The sequence below is a fragment of the Aethalodelphis obliquidens genome, unplaced genomic scaffold, assembly GCF_003676395.1.
Source record: "Aethalodelphis obliquidens isolate GAN/ISIS:26980383/991018 unplaced genomic scaffold, ASM367639v1 scaffold28, whole genome shotgun sequence".
Taxonomy (NCBI): Eukaryota; Metazoa; Chordata; class Mammalia; order Artiodactyla; family Delphinidae; genus Aethalodelphis; species Aethalodelphis obliquidens.
Window position 1 is genome coordinate 18,655,279 of NW_020837972.1, and position 24,114 is coordinate 18,679,392.

Consider the following 24,114-nt stretch of genomic DNA (forward strand, 5'->3'; position numbering starts at 1 on the left):
AAGAGAGAGAGAGAGCGAGGGAGGGAGAGAGAGAGAGAGAGAGAGAGAGAACAGGCCGAAAGGCAGAGGAAGACAAGATTCAAAGAAAGGGGGGGCGATGGACGAACAACAAGGTCCTGCTGTATAGCACAGGGAACTATATTCAATATCCTGTGATAAACCATAATGAATATTAAAAAGAATGTACATATATGTGTAACTGAATCACTTTGCTGTAGAGCAGTAATTAATACAATATTGTAAACCAACTATACTTCAATAAAGTAAAAAACAAATTAAGGGGGATGGAGGCCCAGAAGGAGGCAGAGGGAGACTCAGAGATGCGGACCGATACGGAAGAGGACGGAAGACTCACCCCCAAGCACCCCCTTCCCCTCGGCCCTTTCCCCACAACTTCCGACGCACAGCAGCGTGTAGCAGCTGGGGCCTGCGGGGGTCACAGACAGGCCCCGGAGAGCCCACCAGGCCCGTGAACTTGCTTGCCCCCCAGCCAGGTGTACAGCAAGATCAACTTTTCTGGGGAGGGGTCCCCTGACTTGCTCACATTCTCAGCTGCGTCCAAACTCTTACCAAAAGCTTACAAACTGATGACCGGGAGCCCCGCCCCGTCCAGCCTCCAGGAGGTGTGGCACCTGTGGGCCCCCAGGACCCCAACCTCAGGAAAAAGACAAAGACAAGGACACTCCAGCCCCTGACGGACGAGGAAGAGCCCCCAACACACGCCTCCCGGGGGCTGAAGGGCCTGAAACCAACCTGCCCTGGGGACCCCGTGGGGAGTCGCTCTCTGCTCCCTCATCCCCCGCAAACAGACACCACGGCCTCAGAGACCCACCTCCCAGCGGCTGTCGGGGTCTGCCAGCACACCTCGTCCCCGGGTGGACCAGGGTCCCCAGGCCTCGCGGTGACTTCCAGCAGGAGGTCGGCATCCCCACTACCTGGTCTCAAGTCGGAGATGCTGTTGGGCCCGCATGGTCCCTCTTCACCTGCGGACCCCAGCCAAGCTCAGCCCTGTCTCCACCCATCTCCTGACAAGGAAAGGCCACGCCCACTTCCAGGAGGGTCAGTGAGGGGGACCCTGGGCTCCCTGGGTCATTCCGGTCTCGCCTCCCATGGGCCAGGCCTCCCGCCTCGAGGTCTCGATACTTCACATCAGCCTCCCCCTCCCCAGCAGCACGGGCGCTGGGGGTCCTCAGTCACACAGGCTGAGACCACAACCCCTCATTCCACGGCAAGGTGTCTCTGAACAAATCTCAGATGGTCTCAGCCTCAGTTTCCTCACCCGAATAATGGGAGCAGTAGCATTGCGCTTTCATCTCCTCAGTCATTCAGCAAACATTTACTGAGCACCTACTATGCGCCGGGAACTGTTTTGGGCCCTGGGGACATAAAGGTGAACAAGACAAAGTCCCCAGCCCTCATGGAGGTGACGCCTAGAGGGGCCACACTGACAATAAGCAAGATAATCCTGGAGTCAGGAACTTATGTGGAGGGTGGGAGAGTGACTGGGGGAGGGGAGGGTGTAGCTATTTTAGATTCAGGGGTGCAGAAAAGTCTCTCAGAGACGGCTGCGAGCTGACATCTTGATCACCAGGAGGACCCAGCTGTGGGGCGATCCAAGGGGAGATGCACTCCTGGCAGAAGGCACTGGGAGTGCAAAGGCCCTAAGGTGGGAACAAACTCAGAGCGTCTGAAGAACAGACAGAAGACCCATGTGGCTGGAGAGTGCTGGGCAGGGACAGAGGGGAGCGACAGGAAGCAGGAGGACAGCTGAGAGGTTGGCAGGGCCGGCTGCACAGGGCCTTGTGGGTCGGGGCAATGGAGAGGGTTTGGACTTGGAGACGGCAGCTGAGAAGGCCAAGAAGCAATGACAGCCCAGAGCAATGAGCCCACTAGCGCCAAGGTCTTGGTGTCTAACCCCATTCTCCAATAAAAGGAGTCATTTCTCAGGACTTCCCTGGCAGTCTGGTGGTTAAGACTCCATGCTTCCAGTACAGGAAGCGTGGGTTCGATCCCTGGTCAGGGAACTGGGATCTCACATGCTGCACGTGCAGCACGGACAAAGGAAAACAAAAAAAAGAGCCATTTCTCCCTGGAGGAATGGCTGCATCCAGAGCTGCGGCAGGAAATATACAAGATGAGCCCAGAACATTTTTAAGTAAAGAAAGAGTTTCCGACGGCCAAAGCTGGAACAATTTGAGAGGCAAAATAAATAACGCTAGCACTAGATTACAGCCCGAAGAATAAAATAAATAACCACGCATCCACACGGATATAAATAAATGACCGAATAAATAAATAAAGGAGGGAGGAGGGACAAATGTGCCTTACAGAATTCCAGTTAATAAACGTAGAAGGACTGAGGGAAGTTGAAAATCACTATTAGATACCACGGTGCTAATTACCGCAGGCTAGACCCTTGCGTGAACGTGAAATCAGTCAGCAAAACTTTGAGGAGAGACAGGAAATTTGCATAGCCTCGAAGCATTTCCCCCAAACATTTACGAATCATTGTGGCAGTTTAACTTGTGCCCACAAATTCTTTGCTATTCCCCGTCCAGGAGGTGTAGCTGGACTCCCCTCCCCTTGACAGTAGGCTGGATGGTGACCTGCTTCTGAAGCACAGAGTAGGGACAGGAAAGACAGCAACTCAACGGTGGAGACATGGCTGACACCTCCCTGAGCAAGGGGGCAAGGTCAACACCACCTGTAGTGACATAAACACCACCAGTCAGGGGTGTCGGGTGCTCCCGATAGATCATGATGGGAAGGGCACCCCCTCACCTCTGTGGGACTCTTCCCCCAAATCCACAAGCCCAGCGTCCTCCTGAGAAAATATCAGACACACCCAAATTGTGGGATAATCTGCAGAAACCCTGACCAGTCCTCTTCAAAAGGGTCAGGGTCAGGAAGATCGAGGAAGACTGAGACATGATCACAGAGTGGAGACCAAGGGGACATGAGGACGAAATGCAAAGCAGGAACCTGGATCAGATCTTGGGCCAGAAAAAGGACATTAGTGGGAAAATCCAAAGGAAGTCTGTGGTTTAGCTAATAGGACTGTACCGCTGTCCCTTTCGTAGTTTTGATAAATGTACCTTGTTCGCCTCACATATTCGCATTGGGGGATGCTGGGTGGAGGGTACACGGGGAATTCTTAGTACGGTCCATGGGCTCCACGTCCCCAGATACGGGGCCGACTGCACTGTACCACTTTATATGAGGAACTTGGGCATTGCGGATTCTGGTATCCACGGGGTTCCTGCAACCACCCCCCGTCACTGTACTACCTCGGCAATGCTCCTGTAAATCTAGCTATTTTAAATTAGACTGCAAAAAAAAAAAAAAAAGAAAGAGGGACAAGACCTATGTTGAAATGCCATAGTGAGATCAAAGACAATTTACCTGAGAGCTAGCAGGGGGCTTGGTGTATGTTATGAATTGAAATGTGTCCCCCCACAAAAAAGATGCTGGGGTCCTGACCCCCCACCCCCAATACCTTAGAATGTGGCCGCATCAGGAAATCAGGTCATGACAGAGGTCATCAAGTTAGCATGAGGTCAACAGGGTGGCCCTGATCCCATACAACTGGTGTCCTTATAGAAAGGAGCAATTTGGACAGAGAGGCAGATACACACAGAGGGAAGATGACATGAAAAGACACAGTGAGAAGGCCACGTGAAGACGGAGGACTGGAGAGAAGTGTCTACAGGCCAAGGATCGCCAAGGAAGCCAGCAGACACCAGAAGCTGGAGGACGCACGGAAGGATCCTCCCCTAGTGTCTGCAAGAGATCAAGGCCCTGCCGGTACCTGGATTCCCGACTTCTGGCCTCCAGAGCGGAGAGAAAATGAACTGTTCTAGTTTTTAGGCACCCAGGAGGTTGGGACAGGCTCTGGCAGCCCGAGGAAACTTGCACAGCCTGTAACAGCTTCGACAAGCACGGTGCTGTGACTTCGAGATGAAGAGGCCTCGGTGAGAGCAAAGACTCGTGGGGGCAGAGGTGATGCACGGAGCCGCCTCTGTTCCCCACAGCTACCAGAGGGCACGAATTCTCCCTTTTGCTGATCCGGGTTTCCTTCCAAAGCAAGCACCGTGGCTGGCACCCAGAAGCATCCGCTTACTGCCAAAGAGGACAAATGTCAAGTCCACAGGTTGCAAATGGGCACAGTGCACGGAGTGGAGCCAGCTCGTGAGACTGTTGTGTTTGGACTGCGGTGCTTTCTAAAAAATCTGAATTTGTTGCCAGTATTGAAAATCAGAAGCTGCTGCATAAAAAGCTCAACATAAAGCTTCTCTTTAAAAAAAAATCAGGCAGCCTGGCCACACTCCCTCGTGGCTACAGACGAGGAACTAAGAACTAACTGTCCCTTTAAAAGCATGAGGAGCTCACCACTCACCCCAGGCTTCACCACTCCCTACCGCCTCCCACCAGCCCTTTCCCCTCTAACTTTGTTCCCGCCCTGGAGGCATGCATCTGCGTGGTTCGCAAGCCCCTAGACATCTGGTTTGGGGTGACCACTTGTCCAACATTCTTCTGGCAAACACTTTTTGAGTGTTTATTTTGTTCCAAGAAGTGTTTAGGTATTGCAGCTGCTAATGGCATACTGCAGACAAATCTTCTCTGCTGAGATTTTGTCCAAAAATAGGGAACAGAGTCCAGAGGGCTCTGGAAGGACCGACAGACCAGCAGTGTGATGAGTTTGCCGGTGGAGGCATTTATAGGGTGCAAAGGTTATCTCAATCTCCTGGAGAAGGCAGGGTTTAAAAAAGCACAGCCTGTCAAGAAATACGGGCCTTGTCGGCTGACGCTGCACTAGGGGGAGAAACGGGAACCAGGAAGGAGGAAAAAGGAGTTGGAAAGTCTGTGGACGTCCAAGGAGAGTCTGGCCAGGCCTTGGGTGGGACTGGCCCTGGGGTCTATGGAGTTCTGAAAAAGGAAAGTGTGGGGGCAATCAGGGGAGGCTTCCTGGAGGAGGAGAGGTTTGAGATGAAGCTTGGGAGAAGTAAAGGAATGGGGTGGGCAGAGGGAAATGAGGAGAATACTGGGTTCCGGGGGAATAAGGGTGACAGTGAATTTGGGGGGAGTGAGGAGGGGCGTTCAGGGAGAGCCAGACCCCTGACTGTGGGGGAAGCAGCCCATGCAGGGCCCTGAATGCTTTGGGAAAAGCCTGTCAGACTGGGGTGACTGATGGTCCAAAACATGCTTACTAGGGGCCAAGCACTTTTCCCATGCAAGATGACTCCAAGGAGACCAACTTACTGACAAGCTAAGTGATGTGACTTGCCCGAGGTCACCGGGCTAGCGAGGGGCAGAGTCCGGACTGCAGACCCAGGAGAGGGAAGCAGGGTGGGTGCGCAGATTGGGCTGGTCTAGGAGTTTGGCTGTGAGGCCCTGGGGAAGTTACTTAACATCTCTGAACCTCCAGAGCAAGACCACAAGGACCTGTTAACAGTAACCTGGGTCCTGAGCACCCTTTCCGCCTGCACGGCCCCAGGGCATCAGCCAGCCCTCAGCGAGGGCTGAGGAGGGGGAAAAATCAGTCTGAAGACAAGAAAATTGGGAAGGAAGAGCTACCAGGAGCTAGCAGGCTTCCAGGCCCCGAGGGGAGGAGGGGACACCAGGTGAAGGGGTGGCCATAGCAGAACACACAGGAGCCTCAACCATCACCGTTGCCTCAATCCCATGCCCTTCCACCGAATCACCTGGGGGCTCCCCAACCCAGTGAATTCAGCTCCGAGCTCTCCCGGCAGGTCCGGCCTGCAGAGAGGAGGCCAGTCCCTCCACGGAGCACGGGCTGATGCGGCTCTGGGGTTGCCCCCGCCCCCATCTCCTGCCCTTTCCCCTGCTTCCCAAAGCCTGGGAGGTCTGAGGAGTCAGTCCCGAGGCCTGGGGCTAAGACCCCACAGTGAGTCACCCGCCTCCCCCGTCCCCGACCCCGCCGGGAGCAGGGGTGGCCATCCCCACACCTCCCGAAGAGGCAGGTGGCAGAGGACAGCAGTTGAGGTGGGTACAGGTGACTTCAACACATCCGCAACTGCCAGTGCAGCAGGAAGTCAAGCGTGAAATGAACTTTAACTCCGCGGCCCCAGCGCGCAAACACTGAGAAATTAAAGTGACAGGGCAAGGTCCCTTGGGGAGGGGATAACCTTCCACCTGGCGGCAATTACAGCAGCCGGAGAGAGGCTGGGAGGCCCGGCTGGGGTGACCTGGTGAAGCGCTGCGCCCTGATCTGTCTTGTTGTCCTTATCAAGCTGTCTTTCTATCACAGGCGTATTTATTTATGGTCCGTCTGCAGCACCAGAATGGCGGGCCTCATCCACTGCTGTCTCCCCAGGACCCAAACAGCGGCTGGTACAGAGCAGGTGCTCATAAATATTTGAATATTTGAATGAATGACTGAGGGATAACTCTTGGTCTCTGTTGATAAAGTAAAAAGAACAAAAATCACAGAACACTTCCTACACGCCCGACACCGAGCTCAGCACTTCAGGGATGGTAATTCATTGAATCTTCAGCAACCCATCTCACAGATGGGGCAACCAAGGCACTGGTAGTAAGTGACCAGCCACACGAGCCAGATGCTTGGGGCTCTCAACATGCCCCTGGCCCATCGGCTCCCCAAAATCCAATCCAATCACTTCTCAGCATAAACGTCATCGTTGGCCTCCCTTCGCACAGATGATAAAACCCAAACCCCTCACCAGCTCTGGGCGATCTGGCTGGCACCTTCCTCTCCCTCACCTACCCCCTTGGGACATACCCGCCTGCTCCGTCCAGCCCCAGGGCCTTTGCACTGCCTCTTCTACCTGCCTGGGGGGACTCAGGCTGCTGCACAGTCCCCAAAGGTTCCCTCAACTGTTAGGTCCTGCCCTGATCTCCCCGGCTAAAGTGCCCCCTTACTTCCTCTCCCATCACCCTGTTTGCCATCTTCACAGCATTTTTTAAAGTACATGACTGCACTGACTGAATGGTGACCACACTGAAATTAAAATTACAGAAGTGATTAGGATTTCAGAGGCAAACTATGAAAAAAAATTAAAGTTCTAAGAAGAAATCAGTTCAAATAACTTGCTTACAAATACATTTTTCTAACATCAAGCTGACCACTTATAACAGGAACAATCTTAAAATTATTTACCTCTATGTTTTACACTTAAACATCTGTTCATCTGTGACTTAGATTTGGAACCAATTTCACTAGGCGGTTACTTACATAGCCAAAATGTACTCTAGTAGACCAGAGCCATCCTCCGATGAAGATTATGGGATATAAAAATAGGGCGTTGGTTCAGTAAGCTTAGAGTTGAATTCTACTTGGAGACGTAACAGTACCTTGTTTGCTAGTATTATTTGTAGGGATACCTTTTTCCTTTGCTGTTTGGACTCTATGGCTGTTTTTATAGCCTGAAATCATCCACATTATTCGGCTTAAAACATTACTCATTTTTAGTTTAGTGAAAAAACTTATGCAAAAGTTTCAGTGTAATAATATTGCTATCAAAACTGTTATGATGAAAGGAAAAATAAAACTAGGTATATTAAAGCATAAAGAGCTTAAGATAGCTATGTGACCCCAGTATTTTTTATTAGCTGACGTTTTCTTATTCACTTATTAACTCACTTGTTTTCTGTCTCCCCTGCTAGATAAAACTTAATGAAAGTATGGGTAACTTTGTCTCGTTCACAGCTGAATCCCCAGGTCCCTAGAACAGGGCCTGGCACATAGTAAGTGTACTAAGTGTGTATTGAACGAGCGAATGTTCCCAGCAGGTTTGCCCAGATGAGAACACCTCACCCCCATCGCCTAAACCAGCCGTGACAGGCCCGAAAGGCCCCTTTGTCCTCACCTGACACCCATCTGGGCCTCCCCCACTCCCAGCAGTTGTCCCCACGATGAGGCAGGTCCCAGGAAGCTTATAAAGACTACGGTGGCCTGATTGGAAAATAAACCGTGTAAAGTTGAGACGGATTTGGCACCTGAGCAGCGAACACGCTCTAAGGCCAGACAAAAGCACAGGCCACATGGGACTCAGAAAGCCTAGCACAACACCAGTGCTCCCAGTACAGGACACTCCGCAGCCCCTGCCAGCCACAGGCTGAGTGACGGCCGGCAATACAGGTGACGCATCCTCGGCAGGTGCTCTCGAGCCCAAATGGGCCGAGGACCTCGCTGTCAGCACGGGATTTTCTAGGTTCCTCCATCAGAGACTCGGGGGTGGGTGGCCGTGCTGGTCACCAGAGCCTAGACTAGTCACTCGAGTCCAGAAACTACAACAGAAGGGACCTCTGCAACAACTAGTCCAGAGCCAGGGAGTTTAAAACCATCGGGAGGTTTGCATGCCTCCAGGGATGGGGAGCTCACTGTTGCACGTACACCCTGCAGTTCCACCCCAAGGAAGCTCAGACAATCAGACCAAACTGGACTGCCCACTGGACCAGCTAAGCACCGCCCTCCTGAGGTCACACAAAAATGAACCTTGGGGGCTTCCCTGGTGGCGCAGTGGTTGAGAGTCCGCCTGCCGATGCAGGGGACGCGGGTTCGTGCCCTGGTCCGGGAAGATCCCACGTGCCGCGGAGCGGCTGGGCCCGTGAGCCATGGCCGCTGAGCCTGCGCGTCCGGAGCCTGTGCTCCGCAACGGGAGAGGCCACAACAGTGAGAGGCCCGCGTACCACAAAAAAAAAAAAAAAAAAAAGGAACCTTGAACAGTTCAATGATTGTGATCCCAAAGGGTCTCCTCTAAGCTAACAGTCCCGGAGTCCTCGCAGCCACACGTTCCTCAAGGGGCAGGACCCCTTTTACCTTCTGGGCTCCTGGTTAACAACATGAGGTAATATCCCCTCCTCAGCCACGGAGGCTATGCACCCACTAATGCGTCCCGAGAAAAAAGCCAGCCCCCTCCGGCAGCCACGCCTCCAGTACCTGGCTCCCAGCTTAAACACACAAAGCCACTGGTCCCCAGCACGGTCCGGCTGTCCCTGCTCTGCCAGCTCGGCCCACACCAACCGTGGGGGGCAGTTCACTGATATCTTTTCGCTTCTAGCATCCATCTGGGAAAAGGCCCCGTCACTGGGATACGTCATCTCGGCCCCTCCAAAGCCTCTGGGTCTGGATCAGTGCTCCCAGCTGCTCCACACTGGGCTGTGCCACAGATGGACACCCTGTGCAGACCATCGGGCAGTCCCGAATATGCTTCCATCAGAGGCCACACCGTGGGCCCCTGCTCGCTCCATGGCCGCCCCCGCCCGGCCACTTGCTCCTCCTCTAACAGCCCCCCTCCTCCACCTCTCCAGAGCTGTGCGTGCAGCTGGCCCGCCCTCCCCAAGCCCAGGTCTGTTCCCAGAGCTTCACGGGGCCATGCCCTCTGCCCCTCCCCTGGCCTCGCAGACCTCTCCATCCTAGGCCCGGAACTCTTGCCCAGGTTGCCCCCTTCCATCCCCTCCTCCAGCACCTGGCCCTGGCTGGGAGCCCGCTGGGAACTGAGAACCCACATCCCACCCTAGGCCCCCACCCTGCTGTGCATCTGCACGGCTGCCCACAGGTACTCACATTTTGATGTTCTCATGATACTGCCTGGTGTCGGAGGGCTGGTTGTACAATGGCTGCAAGGAAAGAGACAGGGAGGCGCGTCGGAGCCGGGCCTGGGCTGTGGGCAGCCGGTGCAAGCTGGGCCGGCTACTACCCCACTGCAGAGCCCTGGGGCCCCTCAGCCGCAGCACCCCAGGCCCTGGTACCAGGGAGCCATCCACTGGTGTGGGAACCAGCTGCCGGCAGGCATGAAACGGAACACGGGGACCCAGCCCTCAGCCCCGGCGAGGAACAGGCTGTAACGCTCTGGGCACAGCTGTGGGTACCAGGAGCCCTCACCGCAGTGGCTGCCGTGACTGCTCTGCAGGGCACGGGCAGGGCTGGCCTGAGCGCCCAGGGACAAGCACACACATCCCAGGGAAGCTGAGATCAGCAATGGTCTTGAACGGGGAAGACTGCCAAGGCACCGTGAGATGCCCCGTCACCACCGCTGACCGGCAGAAGATAAAACAGCCAGAGTGCCAGGGCTTGGTGAAGACGTGAGGACACTGGAAGGCGTGCACATGGCCGATAGAAACGTACGCAGGTACACGTGTCCCGGAGATGTGAAAGGATGAAGATGCGTGTGCCCTACGACCCCCTTCCCCTACCGCGGAAGCCCTGGAAGCGGTCGGGCACTGTGTCCCGCCAGGAGATGGACGCCAGAATGCCCGGACCGCGTTGTTCATGACAGCAACGCATTAGAAGCAAGTTAAGTGTCCACCTCCAGAAAGAGGAAGAAATAAGTTAGGACGCGTTTACACCTCGAAGACTGCACAGCAGTGAGAAATGAATGAACTGGGTGCACATGCAGCAACAAATCCGCAAATGAAAAGGAGGAAGTTGCTGCAGCATCTGCGATGGGGCAAGAGCTGAGCTCGATGTCGTGTTATCTCCCGGCTGGATGGCAGCGTTGCAGTTAGGGGCTGACCCCGGGTTCGCATCCCGGCTCTGCCACTTTCCAGCTGTGTGTCTCTGGGTGAGCTACTCAAGCCATCTGTGCCCCAGGTTTTCATCTGTAAATGGAGTTAAACTCAGAGAGTCGTTGTGAAGATCAAAGGAGGTAATGTGTGCAAGCCCTCAGCCCAGCGCCTGGCAGACTGAGAGGTCCAAGAAGTCTCAGGGTCATTATCACCATCAGGGTGCAGTGACTGCATTCGTGGAAGCAATTTTTCCTGCCCCTCCCCCCGTACCCACTCACGCCCTTGCTTTGGCCAATGGGACAGATGCAAACCTCATGAAAGTAGACGAGGCGTTTCTGCTCTTTCTTCCTCTCTTGTTTGCCTGCCCCCCCCAACCCCCGTCAAGAGACCAAGTGTAGCCTGGCAGAGAGCTGCATGGAGGACAGCAGGACCATCCCAGCAAAACCGTGAGCCGCCAGCTGACCTCCCAGCTGCCCACGGATGTGAGTGAGCTGAGCCCAGTCGAGAGAAATTACTCAGCTGACTTCTACACTCGCGGAAAACAGCAAAATGTTGTTGTTTCAAACCACTATGTTTGGGGCTGATTTGTTACACAGCAGTCGCTGACTGATACAATTACCATCCCCATTTTACAGGTGAGAAAATCTAGTCCCTGAGAAGTTAAAACATTTGCCTCTGGCTGGTAAGAGATGAGGCATCCCGCCTCTCAGCTCCAGCCCTGGAGGAAGGGGTTTGCCCTTTCTCTGCTTGCTCCCTTCTCTGCATGTCCCCCTCTTTATGTCTCTGTGTGTCTCTTTTTGTGTTGCCCTCTCTTCCCTTCCCTCTCCCCTCCTTCCCCCTCTCTGTCTCACACACCCACACAGGTAGCAGGAGCCTCCCAGACAGCCATGGATGACTGTGGTACAAAAACCAGGTACAGAGTGTGACGGGTCAGGCTGGGCAGGTGAAGATGGAGACATGGTGTCCTGAAGCCTCAGGGCAGGGCCCCGGGGTGAGGGAAGAGGGCACATCAGGCCCCACCCTTGAACTTCTCCCTGATCATGGACCTGAATACACCTCCTGACATCATCCCAGCTGATGGGGACCACCCACAAGCAGCATGGCCACAGGTCCAACCTGCCATGTCCCCAGGGACAGGCCTCCTGCTCGCTGTGGACAGGGCAGGGTCCTCAAGGAGGGGCCTCTGCTGCCCTGCGAATCACAGGCAGCCTTGGTTGAGGAAAACGGCGCCTCTCTCCCAGTGTCCCCCAGGTTCCCTCCATGACAGTTCACCATCACTCAGGCAATTGCAGGCCCCAAGGCCAGCTGCTCCACCTGGGATGGAGATGTCGCCTCACGGCTAGCACAGGCCATGTCCCGCCACACTGGGTCAGCCGCCCTTCCAAGGTGCTTGGCTCAAAATGGGGAGGTTTCCCCACCCCCACTCTGGGTGTCTGAACAGGAAGGCAACAGGGGAGACCACCGTCAGACTCACTGCAAAACTTCCCAACCAGAGAGGGGCAAGACGTTACTGCACATGGTGGAGAGCCCACATCTCAGGACAGCAAGGAGCCCCACAGAGATGCCTGTGCTGAATTCCAGGGCTTCAAATGCCCACGTTTAACCCCAGGTGACTCTGCGCCCGGTCCTTTACGTTCCTCACAAGCCAATAAAACACAGGCCGGGCGGGAATGAGTGTGGCTTAAAGGCTCGGTTTCCAGGAACAGATGCGCCCCAATTTCACTAGCTGTGTAACCTTGGACACATGCCTTCAACACTCCAGGACTCGGTTTTCTCATACGGAAAATGGGTGTAGAGCAAATAGGACCTACCTCGCTGGGCTTTCGAGTAGCCCAGGGAATGTCACACGTGGTGACTCAGCTGCTTTTTTTTGCTTTTAAAGATGGCAAAGTCTCCACGGTCTAAGGAGGCCAGGAGGGGCTGAAGGACCACACACAGAGACCCCGGGTGCCAGTGATGGGCGGGGGGCGGGGGGGCGGCCCGTTTCTACAAAATGGGATGGGCCAGAAAAGGGGAGACTGGCTTCTGGGAGGGCAGCGGGGTCCCAGCCCGCCTCTGACCCGCCAAACTCGCAGGGGAAGGAATCACTTTCACCCTCCAGCCCCGCTGGGTAAGAGGAGGACACAGCACCGTGCCCCTCCGGGTGGCCTTCGGCAAAAGGCCAGGGAGAAGTCAGAGAACACTGTGGGGTGCGCTGCCTCTGACCACGGGGGCTGTCCCCCAAGGAGGCACTCGCTGAGCATCCTTCGAGGTACACTGAGACCTGGGTGGGAAGGGAAGCCTCTGGGCCCAGGGCAGCCTCCGCTGGCTGTCTGTTGCCATGGTGACGGGCTGCCGCCTCGGAAGACGTGTGAGTGGGTCGGGGGTGAGGAAGGATCGTGACACCTCCTTGGCTGGTGCACTGCTGAGGGGAGGGCGGGGCCACAGGGCGTCCCCCCTAACGCCCCTCCTCGCCACCTGCAGGCGAGGGAACACACAAGGCCAGGCAAGGCCTCCTTCTGTCCCAGGAGGCATGTCCCCAGTCAGCGGCCACGCGGCCACCTTGGCCTTCACACCCACAGCAGCTTTCTCTGCTACCTCCCAGGTTTCCAGCCCCCGCCAAGGGGACGCGAGACCTAAGAGGGAAAGTCCCTGCCGCGGACCCCAGAGGAGCGAGGCTGGGGGGCCTAGGGTACCTGCAGGAAGGCCCGCCCCCTCCATGCCTCCATTTCCTCCTCTAGAAATGGGGGTGCAGCCAACTAATCGGAGGGAGAAGGAGCACAAAGGGGAGGATGTGCGAGACTGTAAGGCCCCAGACAGAAGTGACTAAGGAAGAGAAGCTGGGTCTCGGGGAGAAGGAAGGAGGGTCCCCTCCAGACCTGACGGCAGGCGGCCGGCGGGTGGCCCAGAAGAACCAGGCGGACGAGCTGCTAGAAACGGAGTGTCTGCGCTGGCCCTCAGCCCTCTGGTGACACGGCTTCTTAAAATAACACCTCTGAACAGGAAGGAAACCAGTACTCAAAGCGGCAGGGCGAGGAGGCGGGGGGATGGGGCTGCCCACACCCTCCCCCTGCTGCCCGCTAGGGGCCAGGCCTGGTCCCCAGGGCGCAGAGCCCTGCCTGGAGCCGCCCACGCTGTTCATCATCTTCCTCTCCCACGTGGGCTTCTCCCGGGCCCAGGCCTCCCCACCAGGGAGGTCACAGAGCACTCAACACTGTCTTCCTCGGCTGACTGTTCCCTGGGCTGCAGATGGGAGACACCTCCAGGGAACTGGATTCCCCGGGGTGCAGCCCAGGGACCCGAGACCCGGGGTGAGCAGCCCCGGGCCCTTCCTCCTGGCCTGAGCTCGGATTCCTGGGGGACCCGAAGCAGGCCCCGCTGAGGGTGCGCCTCAGAGCTGCCTCTGCTTGGAGGACGCCTCTGGTCACTCGGGCCTTGTGGGAACCAAGACAGAGGGCAGACCAGTGCAGAAGCGGTCAGCCACGACCCCACGGGCTCAGCACACCTCCCCGCTTCGTCTCGTGCTGTGTGACCCTGGGCAAGGCCCTGCCCTCTCTGAGCCTCACCTAGAAAATGGATGGTGACGCTTCCACAAGGCCTGACACACAGTAGGTGCCCTGGCAACGTGAGGCCCCTCTCCAGCCCCACGGAAGGCCACCAAGGCAAGAGCCCACCGCCTTCTAGAGCTCCTAGAGCACTGCGGCGACAGCCACGCCGCCCCCCCAGACCTCGGCCTCCTGCGCCACCAGCCTTGAGGAAGCCTCTACTGTGAGACCACCAAGCAGAGGACAGTCTCGTCACCCCCAAAGACCCAGGAAAGAATCACTGAAGTCGTGAGCCCGGCAGACGCCCTGCTGTTCTCAGCGGCTCCCTTCACACTCCAGCCCCCTACCCAGGAGCCTCCAGGACTAATTAGGTCAGGAAAGGGGAGAGGGAGAGCCTCCAGGTCTGGAAATGGCTGGGCTACGCCTCTAGTCCTGCCAGCCCCATTGGCAAGAAAGGGAAACCGAGGTGAACAGCAGCTTACTGGTGGGAATGGAAACCAGTGGAGCGACTCTGGAAAACCGTCTGGTCATTAATTCCTCAAGAGAGTAAACACAGAATGAACACGATCCAGCAGGTCCAGGCCGAGGTATCTACCCAAGAGAAAGGGCCACACACATCCACATGGAGACCTGTACATTACTGTTCACAGCCACTTCCTTTATAATGTCCGAAAGCTAAACCAACATTAACGCCCACCAATGAATAAATGGATAAACTAAATGTGGTCCATCCGCACAATGGAATACGATTCAGCCATAAAAAGGAATGAAACACCAACACAGGCTACCTCGTGGATGAACCTTAAGAACAGGATGCTGAGTGACAGAAACCAGACACAACAGGCCACGTATTGTATGATCCCACTGATACGAAATGCCCAGAAGAGGGAAACCCATAGAGACAGAAAGCAGACTAGTGGTTGGTTGGGAGGGAGGGGGAGGAAGGGGGGTGGGGGGGAGGGGGGGAGGGGAGATAAGGAGGTGATACTTCAGGGAACAAAGTTCTTTTTGAGATGGTGAAATGTTCTCAGATCGATCATGGAGATGGCTGTGCACATCTGTGAATGTGCGAAAACCCACTACCTTGTACTCTTTAAATGGGTGAATTGTACGGCATGTGGATCACATCTCAATAACGCTACTTAAATTTTTTTAAAAAGAGGCTGCTAGAGACATCCCAGAAAGCATGCCCAAAGGGGAGCCAGGCCGCAGGCTGGGAGCCTGTCACCCACCCCAGGAGAGGTCCTGGGCCCGCCCCTGAGCCGTAGGAGCCCCCCACTCCCTGTCTGGCTCTGCCCCCTGAGAGGACCTGGGAGCAGTAAGAGGCCAGCTGCTCACAGTTTCTCAGTGGCCTAAGCGCACGGACCCCAGGTTGAGGGGCAGCTGTCACTGCAGAAGAAACTCCGGAGCAAAGAGCTCTTCCCTCCTAAGGGTCCACGCCACTGAATGCTCACCACAGGCCAAGAGCTGCGTCAGTGAGCCTTTTCCCCGCACCAACTCAGCACTCCCTCATCCAGATCCTCGGTTTCCCCATTTCACAGATGAGAAAACCGAGTCCCTTTCCCAAGGCCACTCGGCAAACACACGGTGAAGCCAAGTTTAAAATTAGGCTCCAAACGCGTCCGATGTTTTTCTGCCCCACAGCCTGCACACGCGCACACGCACGGGGATCCCTCGCATCCACCCTGTGTGCGTGTCCCCACGCGCTGCCCCCCGTGGTTCTGCACCCACCCGCTCGGCGGGACAGCGAGGTCCCAGGCAGGTGGGCACTCTGGCCATTTCTCCCAGGACTCCAAGGCCACCAGCCGGGAGTTTCGGTGCTCCCTTGTTTCCTATCTCTGGTGACACATAGGGTGATGGGTGCCTGAGAGAGAAAAGGCCTGAGTCTGCTTCCCAGCTCTGCTGCTGACATGGCATCTTCCCATCAGTCAAATGATACTGACAACAGTAATAATAACAACAGCAAGAACTAACGCTCAGCACTTACTCTCCATCAGGCTTTCCAAAACTCAGTGTGGTTAATCTTCACTACAGCCCAGTGGGATGTGTGTTATTATTAGTCCCAGTTTACAGATGACGAAACTGAGGCACAGAGAGGTTAAGACACCTGCTATTAAGTAGCAGACCTGAGAGCTGAACTCAGAGGACCGGGCCCAGAGCACGGGCTTTCCACAATAAACTGGGCCAAACGGGCTGGACTCCAGCTGATGAATCCTGCAGCCCGACTGGCTGGGCTTGGGAGCGTAGCTGGAGCGCCGACGCATCCCTTCTCACCCCCGGTGCGGCCTGCCCGTCGCTACCTGCCCGCCCCTCTCATCCAAAGGGTGGATCTCGTGCCCCCTTCCGAGGACAGGGCAGGGCTTGGCAACAGACGACTTCTCCTTCCCTTCACCCCCACCTGCCCCCCTGCCCACCCCCTCCCAGAGCGCCCCACCCTGTTCCCCAGCTCACCAGCTCCACCTGGGGCCCCAGGCCTTCCAGAATCCGATGTGCAGCCTCGGCCTTCTTCTGCAGGGTGACGGAGAAGAGGAGGAATTAAAAAAAAAAAAACACCAGCGCGCACACACACACACACACACACACACACACACACACACACACACACACCAGCAGGCAGCTGCCCAGCCCAGCATGCCCGTCCAGGCCCAGGGGCGGAGACGGGGCCGGGGAAGGGTCCCCCTACAAGCCCTCCCGGGGCTGGAGACAAACACAGAGGGCCTCAGCATCCCCGCAGTGGCCCTGGCAAACCCGCCAAGTTTCGGTTCGAACAAACGCACCCTGTTCTCTGGCGCCGGGCCCCTGAAGCCCCCAGCCTGACGCCCCCCAGGGCCTGGGGCGGGCACAGCTCCCGCCAGGCCCGAGATGCCTTCCTGCGCCTTGGAAGCCGGCTGGGTGTCTACAATTACCTCCGCAGTCAGGGGGCAGGAGGAGGGGGAGGGAGGACGAGATAGAGGCGCTGGGAGATACCCTTTCTAGGATTCTTGTATTTCACAATCATGTGACTATTTCTGAGCTGCCCTGGGGCCTCCCCGCCTCCCCACTCACAACCCGGACTTATTAGGAAAACAGGAACATATGGCAGAAAGGGCTTAGCGGCTGCGAATTCAACAGGCCGGACCCCCGGGGCCCCTGGCCGTGAAGGCGGACATTGTGTCTGGTCCAGGCCCCCAGGCAGGGACCACAGGGCCCGCTCAGCCGGGCCAGCCTGGGGACGGGGTGGGCAGAGAGCTGTGGAAGGTGATGACTTCAGGGCGGGTCTCTGTCAGATGGAAAGCGGGGTGCCCACGGCACACACGTGGGAGACCTGAGCCCCTCCTGCGACCCAGGAAAGGCTGGGTGCTCCTGACTCAGCCAAACTCAGGAAGACCATCCAGGGCTCAGCGCGGGCTGGCAGGACCAGCCAAGCAAGACACCATCAACAGGTCGAAACCGTCTCGCAATGACCCCCAAATCCAGACCCACTAAACGCGGGTGACCCAGAGCCCTGCTTACAACAGAATTCGAGGCCCAGGCTTCGGGTGTCGTAGCAGGGAGGAGCGGTGCTGGCAACAGGCCAGCCTCACCCTCTCCCCCAGCCCCCATGACAGAGGGTAGGTATGTAGGTGGGCTCAAGCTGGCGCCTAGAACTAGCTCCGCCTAGAGCCCTGGGCCCAGCCCACCCAAGAGCAAGCCATGATCTCGGCCCCCTTTGTGCGAGCCAAAACCCTGAGGGCAGCAGCCTCAGAGCGTGGCTGGGGGCCGGGAGAGCAGGGGGCAAATTATTACTGTAACGATGGCCATTTTATTGAGAACCTACTATGAGCCAAGCACTGAGCACACGGCACGCGTTATTAATACTTGAATCACACATAACACGAAGTCAGGCAGGTTTAAGGAGTATCCCCATTTTACAGCTGATGAAACTGAGGCACAGAAAGATGATGTAAGGAAACGTCCTTTTTCTGATCTCCAAGCTCCAAGAGGGGAGAAAGATATGGGCTGGTCCCATCCAGGGCCTCCACTAGGCATGGGTCCAGCGTCTTCTATTGGGGGAGGGGGGGTGCGGAGTGGGAGAGGTTCCAGCCTGGCCACACCTCAAAGCCAGAAAGTGTCAGCCATGGGGTATCAAAGATGGAAGAATTCCCTAGCTGGACCAAGTGAAGGACTAGGTATAGGGCGAGGAGGGAACAGGGTAGCTTCCCGAACATTTGAGCATTCACTCTGTATTAAGCACCAGGGCATGAAACAAAATGAATGATATCGGCCTCTGCCTACAATGAACCCAGTCTAGTGGGCAGCTGGTCATGAGCAGTGATGGCAGATTAATATGCTCAGGCAGGAAACGAACGTGTGGTATACGGGGGAGGCATTAAGCGGGTCAGAGTCACTCTCTCCAGAAAGGTAACAGGAGGGATACACAGCTGGGTTTTGAAGGATCAATAGGAGTTTGTGTGCACTCATGAGGCTCTGTCAGGAACAGCAGCAACTGCCCATCTAGATAAAGGAATGATGCCAAACACAGGAAGGGCAGGGCTGGAGCAACTGGGCCACTGGAAACTGCCGCATCACACGACTGGGCCTGGGTCTCAGATCTGGGACCCGTATAGGGCCTCTAGAAGCCTGTGTGTGTCGTATGAACCAGAGTGCATTCCATCTTCAACCACATCTTCACTGTCTCAGGAACACAGGCACCTGGGGAGGGGGCTTCCTGTAGCCCCTGGAGAAGAGACCAGGGAGGAGCCCCTTCCTTACCTGCCAAAGCCACGGGGAGCCCAGGCGGCCAGGTGTACCCTGAGCCACCAACTCTCCGTCATACACCTGGCGTGAGAGTTCCTTTGCTCCCTAACGGACCCTCCCCCAGGCTCTGCTCTTAAGCCCTGAGCGGCCCTGGGGCCTTTTAACACAACTCAGTTTCCAAAAGGCTGCACACCTACGATTCACCCAGAAGAAACCTGCCACAGAACAGTCCTAAAGATGCCGCAACACTGGAACACGGGGCAGCGGGGCGGCCAAGAGCAAGACTACACGGCCAGCCAGCCTGGGCTCTGACCCACTTGCCAACTGCGTGGTCTTGGGCAAGTCCCTTCACCACTGAGCCTCAGCTTCCTCATCTACGAAACGGGGATAACATCAGCACCGCCCCATGCAGCTACTAAGAGAATTAAATGAGCTGACACACGTACCGCGCGAAAATCAGCATCTGACACGCGGTGGGAGCTGGGTGAGGGCCGGCTGTTATGATTATTGCTGTCAACAATAACGACAAGGTCACGGCTCACACCAGGTGACCCCCTACACGTGCCGGGGCTGGATCCTCTAGAAGCCCCGTCTGTGTGGATTCCTGCAGGAACCCTCTGCGGAAGGTTCTAGCATCAGCCCCATTTGCACACAAGGAAGCTGAGACTGGGGTCACACAGCCGACCCAAAGTGCGCAGCTCAAGTGGCAGCTAAAGGCTGGGACAGGCAGGCCCTGAACCGGCACCCCACCTCTTCACGTCTTCGTGGGGACACTTCTTCCACCTCGTGCTACCACACTCCCGCTCCCGGCTTCATGGGTCCAGCTTGTATGGGTGTGGGGTGGGTACGAAATCTGCTGTCAGCTCCCGGGGAGCTGGCGGGGATGTCCTGCCTCCCGGGCCCCTCCCCCAGACAGGCAGGCCTTTCAAGAAACACACATCTGTCCAGCAGGGGCCCGCGTCTGGGAGTCCACTCTGCTCTAACCCTCGGCAAGTCGCTTCACCCGCCTGGACCTTAGTCTCCCCATCCGCGCGACAGCCGCGCTCACCCCGGGTACCAAACTCCCAGGACCTTTTCAAGGAAGTTCTACGAGGAACTAAGTGTATGCTGTCGATTCTGTTTTAATGTCCCTCTGCAAAGGGAGGGGAGGCTCCCCCCAACACCCTGGAATGGAGCACGGCCACAGATTCAGACCCACACTAGGAACTCCCTCCCACCCGCTCGGCTGACGGCTTCTCGCCCCCACGAGAACCAAAGCCAAACTCTTGGCCAAGGCCCACCGGGTCTCCCACAGCGCCTAGCCTTTGGGAAGTCACTGCCTGAGGTCACCCTGCTCAGCTGCAGGGGACAAACCAGGAGCACAAGCCAACAGGACGGGACAAACCGCCCGCCCCTGGCTTCGACCCGCCGCCAGGGCTCTTGCCTGACACTGGGGGCTCGGGCTGGGGTCTCACAGGGAGACGGCACTCCTCCTGCTGGGGACCCCAGGGTCCGAGCGGCCTGGCCTCCCGGGGGCCAGAGCACCTGGGGCACGAAAGACCTCAGTCACCTGTGCAGACAGGTGCACACGAGCCCCGTGGACCCACATGACCAAATACTACGTCTACATCTATAAAAGCACAAACATATACACACGTGTGTCACACCAGACGACTCACACACACACGCCTTCACACATGCATGCGCACAGCATGCACAAATACACTGTGTACCCAAGCGGACACGTGCATGTGCAAAAGTATAAACACACAGTCACACACGTGCCCCATGCGAGCCACTTTGCGTACACGTGCGCACAGCCACTCACGTGCCTCTACACGTGCCACAGAGCTAACGAGTTACCCACAAACGCCCGGGTGTATCCACGCACACATAACCACAGCTGCGCCCACACGTGCCGACCCAAACACACGTGTGTCCACACATATATGTGCGTGGATGCACAAATGCACAGAAGTCACGGGCTCTACCGGGGCTGAGCCACGCACACCATTTGCACACATGTGAGCACAGCTTTCCACAGTTACACACGAACCCACACACATGCGCACGTGTACCCACCCCACACACACACACACACACACTATCCCAGCTCCTGATGAGCAGGGCGGCCGGACCTCACGCTGACCAGCCCCCTGGCCGGCGCCCCGCCCCTTGGAGCCCCCATTCTAGCCCGTCAGTTCCAGCCTGAGCTCCCGGCCTCACCCTCCTCTACTGCAGAGTGAAGGCAGCACCCGCCTACCCAGGAAGCCAGGAGCCCAGCCCCCATCTCCCGCTAGGCCCCCGCTGCCCAGCCCTCCACACCGCGTCCAGGTGCCAAGCGCTACAGCATTTCGGGGAGCAGTTACCCCCGAGGCCCGGCGTCCTCATCTGTACCAGCAGCCGGAAGACCCCTTCCAGAGCCCTCCCGGGTGTGTGACGGAGACGACTGAGTGCGTGAGGCGGAATTCGTGGACTCCTGTTCACAAGTCCGTTAGGACGACGCTCCCTGTAGGCGGAGGAATTTGGAGGAAGCCCTGGAAGCCAGGAGCAGTTAGGACGGCCAGACGCAGAGGCAGAGGCAAGGGCCCGGCTCGGCACGGGGCCTGAGCCGCTGCTCTGAAAGCCCCGAATCACGACTCGGGTGGAAGGGAGTCTGAAGCTGAGAATCAGGGTGCCTGGACCCCCAGAATGCTCTACAAAATGCTTCACCGTCTTGGTCATTACCAAGAGAATTGCTCGTCTCTGTCCTGCTTAGTCATAATCACACTGGATAAAAAACTTTACTAGTAAGATGCTTAAAATCGAAGACCAAAGGGGACCTGGGTCCTACTCTCTGATTTCCTTCTCGCCCTCAGCCATCAGAGGGCCTCCAGGAGTTCTGCTTCCTCGCCATCTTTGGACAGGCCACAGTCCTCTCCACTGCAAATATCCTTCTACCTTTTCCCAACAGAGCCCATCGTGCAGACCTAGCTCAAGTCTCCCCCAGGACGTCTACCTGGATTGCCCACTGCCCTAAATTCCTAGAGCACCAGCGCTGTGCCAGTTGTCCCTTATTTACACATCCTTCGCTAGCGCTGACGAATGCTGCTTGTGTTTGTTTTACCCAAACTCAAAGTGTGAGCATCCTCCCAGACCCACCAGACCTCCACCTCCCACCCCCGACACACTCCCTTTGAAGATCAATGGAGACCCTGTCTCCTCTGTGAGCCTTCACCTGAGCTGTGACTCCCGCGCCCGAATGCCCTCCTCGGGGCGACGGCCCACCCACTGCTTCCAAGAGGCCTTTCCCAGTCCTGGCCCTGCAGCGCCCATTCCTGCCCCTCGGGGCCTAGAAGAACCCTGTTTCCTGTTCTGCCATCTGTGTGCACCTGCCCGGCCCCGCCACGCAGCCACCCCCCCTCCCCACCCTAGGCGCGCTGACGCCTCGTCCTCGTGCCCCGAAGGGATGATGAGCCAGAGCCCAGTCTGCAGAACAGCCACGCAGGCCCTGCCTGGCGGGAAGCTGCGTTTTCCAGCCGGTGGGGCATTTAGAGACAGACCCTTGTGTCCGCCTCTCAGAGGAACCAGCAGGAAAGGAAGGAGGATTAAAATTTAATCCGACTGATCCCCCAAGGGGCAGTAAGTCCTGGCTGTTCCTGCCCAAGGCATCTGAGGGGCTCCTGCCCACTCGGCTTCCGGCCCCCGAGGCTCAGCCCAGGCAGGGGGACCCCCGCCAACCTTCACTGGGGGCAGAGGCCAGTCCCCACAGCCCCCAAACCAGAGGACTCTTCCGGAGGAAGAGTCTCCCTACCCTCTGCCATTCATTCATTTGTTCAGCAGACATTTAGTAAGCACCTACTGTGTGCCAGGCACTGTTCTAGGTGCTAGAGATATAGCTGGGAGAGAAAGACAGATATCCCTGTCCTCACAGAGCCTCTGTTCACAAGAAACACAATAAACAAGAAAATATGAATTAGGTCCAGTGGGAACAAGGGCAAAGGACAGAATTAAAGCCAGGGAGAGGAGGCGTTGACGGTTTTCAGGATTAAACAGAGGGTCAAAATGGGCCTTGGCTGAAAAGGGGACATTTGAAGAAACAGCTGAAAGAGTGAGAGAGTGAGCCCAGTGGGAAAAAGGAGCTGCGGGCAGAGGGTGAAGCCAGTGCAAAGACCCTGAGGCAAGAGCACGCCTGCATAGTCAGGAAACACAAGGGTCAACGGGGCTGGGGCAAAGTGAGGCAGAGATGAAAGGAAAGAAAGGGGGATCGGGACAAGGAGGGGCAACTTCCTCAGGCCCTCGTTGTGCCTGCATGTGGTGGCTTGAGTGTGATTCCGTCTCCCCCCATCAGAAAGCCAACGTGAGTGGGCTGGTGCCGAGGTCACCACTGCACCCCCAGTGCCTGGAACAGTGGCAGGCCCAGAGCAGATGTCCAGTTACACGGCTGCTGAAGGAATGAATGAATGGACAGGCCCTGCGCACCTGAAATTACCAGGCAGAGGCCTGGTCTCAGAATCCCAGGAACCAGGGTTGGAGCCCTAGCCCGACACTCACTAGCTGAAAGGCCGCAGGGAAATTAACCAGGGCTTCTATTTCCTCATCTGACAATACAGAGTAGGGGTGCTGACTCCCACTTACTGTCAGAACCCCATCAGAATGAAATCAACATAAACGGGCATAAAGCCCCCAGCCTGAGGAGCTGGCGGGGAGAGAGGACAATGCCTGTGCTCTGGGACCCCAACTTGGTAGGCACCAGCCCAGGGTCGGGGGCACAGGCTGCATAGGCCCCGCCAGCCTCCGCTCCACTGCCCCTGACCTCCTCTTGGGAGAAGCGCCCCCCTCCTCTATCTATTCCCTGGGGCAGGGCGGGGAGGGGGCTGACTCCACCACCAGACTCCAGAGGTTGGCCTAAGATCCAGCCCTGACCAATCAGCGTACTCAAATCCACTGGCCTCCACTGGCTGAGAAGTGGGCTTGTGACTCCAGCCAGCCAATGAGAGCCAACCCTGGGACTGTGGCTGAGACGTCTGGGAAGAGTTTCCCACCCAGCCTGGGAGTGGTCAGTGGGCCTAGAGCTGCGGGCAGTCATTTCTCCATGTCCTGGGAAACCCCTCCTGGGAATGACACTGGCACAGAGAGAGCAGAGGTGGGGACAGAGCGCTCCCAAACATCTTTGTTTGAGCACCTGAGTCCACACATACTTGAAGTAAACTAACACCAACTTTCATCGCGAGACTCAATAACCCCTCTTTAAGCCTCAACCAGTCTGAGCTGAGTTTTTGCCTCTTGTACCCAAGAATCTTGACTTCCTGGACCCTTCCTGGCACAGCACTTCACAGTTTACAAAGCCCTTCCAGTCACCGTCTCAGCCACATCAATTCTGTGGCCTCAAGAATGTGGCCAGGGGGACTTCCCTGGTGGCGCAGTG

At 56.8% G+C, this 24,114-nt stretch overlaps 1 protein-coding gene across 30 annotated transcripts in view; it reads right to left on the reverse strand.

Moving 5' to 3' along the window:
• Positions 1–24,114, reverse strand: part of NCOR2 (nuclear receptor corepressor 2) — a 222,291-nt gene that overhangs the window by 104,960 nt on the left and 93,217 nt on the right. For 29 of the 30 annotated variants that reach the window (XR_003436770.1, XR_003436769.1, XM_027125072.1 and 26 more), the window contains 2 exons: positions 16,464–16,520; positions 9,548–9,600 (listed from right to left, as the gene is read on the reverse strand). Coding sequence is in view for 28 of the 30 variants with exons in the window: in XM_027125072.1 (XP_026980873.1) it covers positions 9,548–9,600; positions 16,464–16,520 (110 nt within the window). In the remaining 2 variants the exon portion in view is untranslated. The remainder of the gene's footprint in view (positions 1–9,547; positions 9,601–16,463; positions 16,521–24,114) is intronic. The other variant, XM_027125085.1, reaches the window with a different exon arrangement.